Source organism: Capricornis sumatraensis, chromosome 16, assembly GCF_032405125.1.
Source record: "Capricornis sumatraensis isolate serow.1 chromosome 16, serow.2, whole genome shotgun sequence".
Taxonomy (NCBI): Eukaryota; Metazoa; Chordata; class Mammalia; order Artiodactyla; family Bovidae; genus Capricornis; species Capricornis sumatraensis.
In genome coordinates, this window is record NC_091084.1 from 74,444,510 (window position 1) to 74,451,401 (window position 6,892).

The 6,892-nt window shown below is 41.4% G+C and overlaps 1 protein-coding gene across 1 annotated transcript in view; it reads left to right on the plus strand.

The window, feature by feature from the left end:
* HSD17B12 (hydroxysteroid 17-beta dehydrogenase 12) overlaps positions 1-6,227 on the plus strand; it is a 168,700-nt gene extending 162,473 nt beyond the window's left edge. The window contains exons 10-11 of the mRNA XM_068988508.1: positions 3,926-4,075; positions 4,338-6,227. Of these exons, the coding sequence (XP_068844609.1) occupies positions 3,926-4,075; positions 4,338-4,442 (255 nt within the window). The 3' untranslated portion in view covers positions 4,443-6,227. The remainder of the gene's footprint in view (positions 1-3,925; positions 4,076-4,337) is intronic.
* The last annotated feature ends 665 nt before the right edge of the window (positions 6,228-6,892 follow it).

Genomic DNA, 6,892 nt, shown 5'->3' on the forward strand with positions numbered 1-6,892 from the left:
TCCTGGAGTTTACTCAAACTCATGCCCATTGAGGTGGTGATGCCATCCATCCAGCTCATCCTCTGTTGTCCCCTTCTTCTCCTGCCTTCAACCTTTCCCAGCATCAGGGTATTTTTTCCAGTGAGTCGGCTCTTCTCATCAGATGGCCAAAGTACTGGAGCTTCAGCTTCAGCATCAGTCCTTCCAGTGAATATTCAGGGTTGATTTCCTTTAGGTATTTCTTTATACTGTCCTATGCTTAGTCACTCTGTTTTGTCTGATTCCTTGCGACCCCATGGACTGTAGCCCGCCAGGCTCCTCTGTCCATGGAATTCTCCAGGCAAGAATACTGGAGTGGATTGCCATGATCTCCAGGGGATCATCCCAACCCAGGGATCAACCCAGGTCTTCCGCATTGCAGGTGGAATCTTTACCATCTGAGCCACCAGGGAGACTTTTATGTGATTTGAAATACTGCTTTTTAGATGCTAGGTGAGCTATAGCAAAAGCTATATGTTTGTTTTTGTTTGGATAGATAGATAATCTTAAGTGTCAGAATATCTAAAGTCGTGGTTTAAAATCTCATATCATGTTGTCAGCTTTCTGGTGTCATTAATTTTCTGGACTGCAGCAGTAGAAAGGGACCCCAGTAGTATATTCAGGGCTGTCCCGAGAGCTCTGTTGCTGATTCATTCAGCAGATCTCCTTGGCACTCTTAGCACACACGCGGCAATGGCGGTGGCTAAGCATATAATGGTGAATAAGACCGTGCCATCACTTCTGCTCTGGAAATCAATACCGTCAGTGATTGGACTTAGTTTTCTGTACTCTTTAGCCTTCCTCCTGCCACCGCTTCATGCCTTTCTGATGTGTGGACCATAGTGAATTGTTGCAGGTCCCTGAGACCATCTTGCTCCCTGTGTCTCCTTTTCTTTGCTCCTGCTGTTTCCATTACCCAACACATTCTTCCCTTATACTCCCATCTCTGAATCCTTTCCATCCTCTGCTAGGCCATATGAACTGCTTCGATTCTAAACCTTTGTAGAAATAAATACCCTTCCCAGGGTAGAATTTGTATGTGTCTCTTGTCCCTACCTCCAGAGCCAAGACCTCCTCCAGACAAGCTGGAGGTTTAACTGAATGATGAGTTAACATTTGGCACCATCAAGTGGTTCAGCCAGGCAGTGCTACTTAATTTAAGATCAGAACAGTCTGATTTATGCTGCCCCAAGAAGAAGGCAGTGGCACCCCACTCCAGTACTCTTGCCTGGAAAATCCCATGGACTGAGGAGCCTGGTAGGCTCCAGTCCATGGGGTCACTAAGAGTCGGGCTTGACTGAGCGACTTCACTTTCACTTTTCACTGTCATGCATTGAAGAAGGAAATGGCAACCCACTCCAGTATTCTTGCCTGGAAAATCCCAGGGACAGAGGAGCTTAGTGCGCTGCCGTCTTTGGGGTCACACAGAGTCGGACACGACTGAAGTGACTTAGCAGCAGCAGCAAGAAGGAGGGAGGCAGGGAGGATTCGAATAGAATAATGTAATTGGAACGTATCATTAGTAGGCCACCATTATACTGAGAGGCTCGAAACTTCACTCTTGAGATAGGCTTGTGATCTGTATATGAGAAAGGCTTTTTGTTTTTGTTTTTTAATCTTTCCTTTTTTGTAACCAAGAAACCCAGGGCCCAGAGGTGTGACGGCGTTTGCTTGAGGTCCTTCACTATTGAGTCAGAGTACACGCATACATTCTCTCTGCTGTTTGCTACTCAGCTTGATGAACAAGCTTTCTTTCCCTACCCATTGTCTCTCCCTACCCATTCTCTAGCCTCATGAGCTCTGCATTTCATATTGTGTGTTAGCCCGAGATCACTCTCTGGTTTGTACTGTCATACACTGGATCCTTCTAGCAACATGGTGTTAAAAATAAGGATCTATTTGACCAAAAAAAAAAAAAAAAAAAAGCTTTTTAAGTGAAGAATAAGTGTAGAGTAATAATTCCAGGAAGTGTGTGTGTTCATCACTCAGTTGTGTCTGACTCTTTGTGACCCCATGGACTGTGGCCCGCCAGACTTCTCTGTCCATGGAATTCTCCAGGCAAGAATACTGCAGTGGGTAGCCATTCCCTTCTCCAGGGGCTCTTCCCAATCCAGGGATTGAACCCAGGCCTCCTGCACTGCAAGCAGATTCTTTACCATCTGAGCCACCGAGGAAGCCCAGTTCCAGTAAACAAACTGTCAAACACCAAAAAGTCCCCTAATCCAAGTTGGCCCAGGTATTGAAGTGCCTTGGGGAAGTTAGTTTCCTCAGTGCCAGGTCTGTTACTGCAGGGAGGAAGAAAAAGTTGGAGAGTGACAGTGGTTAGGCCCTTGGCTTCATGGTTCTATTAGGGGGGTTGCAGTTTCAGCTCACCTGTTAAGGAGGGTGACTCATACTTGGGAATGACAAAAAATAACAAAACAAAAGAGAGAGAGGAACTCCCCGCTCTTAGCAGGAAGAAAATCTATAGACTGGAGCACATTTCAGTTTTGTTTCTGCCTTTAGTAATTACGTTTTTGATTTTGACCACCATGTGCTGAAATAGATCCACTTCCTTAATAGAAGTTTCATTGTAATTTATACCCTATCCTTTCACACATTTCAGATAAAGAGAGTACATTCACTCCTTGGTAGACAAGCATGACCAGGTAATTTCAAAGTATAGAAGGGACTTCTTGAGTCATTGTAGTAGGGTTTCCTGGCGTTCTGTGTTGAAGCATATCTAAAATTTAGCAAGCATCAGAAAGAATTAATTCCCCTAAATAATGAATAATAATAAATAGTTAATCCTCCTGAAAGGTAATGTCCAGGTTTGCCATCCCACACTAGTGCCGTCAAGTATCTTATTAGTTACCCAAGCTGTTTCCATAATGTTATCCTGTCTCCCCCACAACAAAGAAAAAAGAAGAAAAACAAAGACAGATGGTGGTCCTAGCTCATCAACAGCAAAGTTTATAAAACTCAGAATGGTAAGAAACTAGAGGAGAAAAGTGGGTAGCCTCAAAGCTGAGAGTGTGAAATGTCTTTTATTTTAGATGAGCCAAAGCTGATAGAACAAGCTTAGTAACCGTCAAGTAGGGAGAAAATTAATATTATCTCTATAGGGGCATAAAACGTCCAAAACCTCCTATGTGGTGGTTCTGTAACCATGCTGTTTAGTCAGAGTAGAAAGCATCCTATTCCAAATCTCTGCTCTAGATTTGTATAATGCTTCTTTTTAAAGACCCAAAAAGGTGTGTTTCTGCTTAGTTTTTAACACTTTCTCAAGTCTCGGACTCTGTTGTATTGATCGCTCAGTTCAGTTCAGCAGCTCAGTCGCATCCGACTCTTTGTGACCCCATGGACTTGGGTGCGCACGGCAATGAAGAAGTTTTTCCTTTTTTTAGGGAAGCGTGTGTGCGCGCGCACTAGGTCTTCATTGCCACGCCCGCTTTCTCCAGTTGCAGTGAGCAGGGGCTACTCTTCATTGCCGCATCCAGGCTTCTCCCTGCCGTGGCTGTTCGCGGAGCACGGGCTCTAGGCGCTCTAGTCGCAGCGTGTGGGCTGGCAGCCGCAGCTCCCAGGCTCTGCAGTGCAGGCTCAGTAGTTACGGTTCACGGGCTTCGTTGCTCTGCAGCTTTGTGTGTCCCCCGCATTGGCTGGTGGATCCTTATCCACTCCGCCACCAGGGAAGTGATAGATTTTGTTTTGTTTTGTTTTGTAAACTTGTTTTATGCAGCCATTTCTTCTATCAAGGTAGCTTTAGATAGCTGCTTCTCTTTTTCTTCTGTCTCTCTCTAAAGATACAAACTTTATACTTTTTCAGAATGTTTCTGCCACTAAGAGCAATCAAACATCACAGTGAATTCTGAGTTTATGGCCTTGCTAACCAATGGCATGTTTTTTGTGGGGTATATTGCCTTTTTAGAGTGTCCTGCCCTACTTTGTTGCAACCAAACTGGCTAAAATTCGAAAGGCAACTTTGGATAAGCCTTCTTCGGAGACGTTTGTGAAGTCTGCCATTAAAACCATCGGCGTGCAATCCCGGACCAATGGATACTTCATCCATTCTCTTCTGGTATGTCGATTTTTGAGTCCCGAATTAGTACTTTGGTTTGGGGTTTTCTTTCCCTTTGAGTCACAAAATTAGTATGTGATACATTAGCATATATACATTGTCTAGACTTACTAGCAAGGCCTCCGTGTTTTCCACCATACATCCAAGAACTCTTAAATCTATCTATAAATAAAACAGTAATATAGTAAAACATAAGATGCTATGTGTCAAATGAATTCAGATTGTAGGCCTTAATTGCGTATCTCTCCGTTTCTTTCCCTAGTTCTCAGTAGCCTCAATCCTGCCTTCCTGGTTGTATCTTAAAGTGAGCATGAATGTGAACAAATCCATCCGGGCTCACTATTTTAAAAAAATGAAGAAGAACTGAGCACTGGTAACACCTTCGAGTAACTCGGCAGATGCGCCAGCTAAGCGTGTTTGCTGCAAGGCACCCACCATTTCCACATCTTCAGTTGTCATGCTTATTAACAGTTACTGATAAAGCTAAATGTTGTCATAATTAGGAGGAAAACAGAGGTTGCTTTCAGGAGTTCCTGACATATGTTCTGGATGCCACCGGGAGTTATTTTGAAGTTTAACATAAATGCTCATATCAAATGGATATAGAACTAACATTAGCAAGAACTGCTTACTATTAATAGAAGAAACATGATTATAGCAAATCAGTGAATGATGGAGTCAGACATAAGGCTAAACAGTTTCATCTGGTCGAAAATGCCAGTGATGATTATTCAGTATTTACACTGAAATGTACTTTTAAAAAGTAATGGCCAGCTCCTTTTTTTTTTTTTTTGGTTTTGTTTTTAACTTTTTAAGGGAGTGGGGATTCATTGATATGGGAAGACACACTGCAATCTGCAGAGCACGCTATAAGGTTTTCTAAAAGTATGTTTGTACATTTATATAGAACTTTCCTTTTGCAAGGGTAGCTAATGACGTAAAAATAATGGAGTTATTTTTGACACATGATGCTCACTAAAATACGCTTTCCTCTAATACAGATGTCTTCTAAGTTTAAACTTGTATAAACACTGAATGCCCTGTGATATGATTTCTAAAGGTAAACAGGCCAAAATGTACACTGATGGGCAGCCCTTCCAGTGCTGCTAAATCCCTGACCCAGGAAGGCAGCCTTCTTGGACCCCAGGTTCTTTGTTTCTGCACTGCACCAATACTGCTCACGTGGGTGACACCAGGCCACTCCTAGGACAGTGATGATGTTAGGGAAGTGGTATTACACTTTTAAATAGGTACCCTATAGGTACTGATACAATTAGTTTTAATGAAAGATGATATAATGGTGATGTTGATTGAAAGTGTATGTCTTTGGTGCTTGAAATTAAGGCCATTTTTTCACTGGTTTAATATAAATTAAGACTTTTATCATGCTACGTACCTAACTTGTTTGGGGAACTTGCTAAGAAATTAATTCAGTGTTGTGGAATATGCAAGAAGGCAGATCTTTACCTAGGCTGTGGTTCCCAGATTCTGAGTTTTAAGCACCAGGAAATTTGCAAAACAAAACAAAACAAACAGGCATTTTAATTGGCATATTTAAAAGTGTTTCTAGCTTTTAAACTTGCCAGCCAAGGACATTGGGGAAAAAAAACCAGAAAGACCCAAATCACCCTCTGCCATTGGCATCATTCTCTAAAAGTAAAGAAACGTTAGTCCCCTTAAAATAGGAAGAACATAATCTCAGAATAAAAAATAGTCATTTAAATTGAATAAATTTAGCTTTACAAAAAACACTTTGCATTTCTTATACTTTGCCACCTTATGCTTGTCAAAACTTTCAGATTAAAGAAGACGAAAGGAACATGCAAAAGACATGATCTTGGGTTGGATCCTGGTTGAGAAATTTTTTTTTTTCTTCTACTAAGGACAATTTTGAGACAATTTGTGAGATCTGAGTAGTCTGAAGATTAGATAATAGCATTATATCAATGTTAATTTCCTGAGTTTGATCATTGTACTGTGGTTACTTAAGAAAAAGTTCTTGTTTTTTAGGAAATACACACTAGAGCATTTATGGATAATGGGACATTATATATGCAACTTAATCAAAAAAGATTCAGAAAAAATATGTATACAGAAAATGATAAAGCAAATGTGTTAGTATGTTAACATTTGGAGAATCTAAGTGAAAGAGAAATGGAAATTCTTAGTGCTATTTTGCAAATTTTCTGTAAATCTAAAGTTATTTCAAAATAAAAAGTTAAATCTTTTGTTGTTGATTTCTAAATAATTGCACTGTAATCAAAGAACACGTGACTATGACATAGTTTTAACCTTTCTCCACTTCAGTTTTGTGTTCTGAAAAATGGGAATAATAATAGTGCCTATCTCATAGATTGTTTTGAGCACAAATTAATATTTTAAAGTGCTCAGAATCCAGCCTAGCATAAGAATCCAGCCTGTATAGCCTTAACATGTCCAACTCATTGTGACCCCATGGACTGCAGCATGCCAGGCTCCTCTGTCTTCCACTACTCCCGGAGTTTGCTCAAATCATGTCCATTGAGCTGATGATGCTGTCTAACCATCCCATCCTCTGCTGCCCCCTTCTCCTTTTGCCTTCAATCTTTCCCAGCATCAGGGTCTTTTTCTAGTGAGTCAGCTCTTCCCACCAGGTGGCTAAAGTATTGGAGCCTCAGCTTCAGCATCAGTCCTTCCAATGAATATTCAGGGTTGATTTCCTTTAGGATTGACTGGTTTGATCTCCTTGCTGTCCAAGGGAATCTTAAGAGTCTTCTGCAGCACAATTCAAAAGCATCAGTTGTTCGGCACTCAGCCTTCTTTGTGGTCCAACTCTCA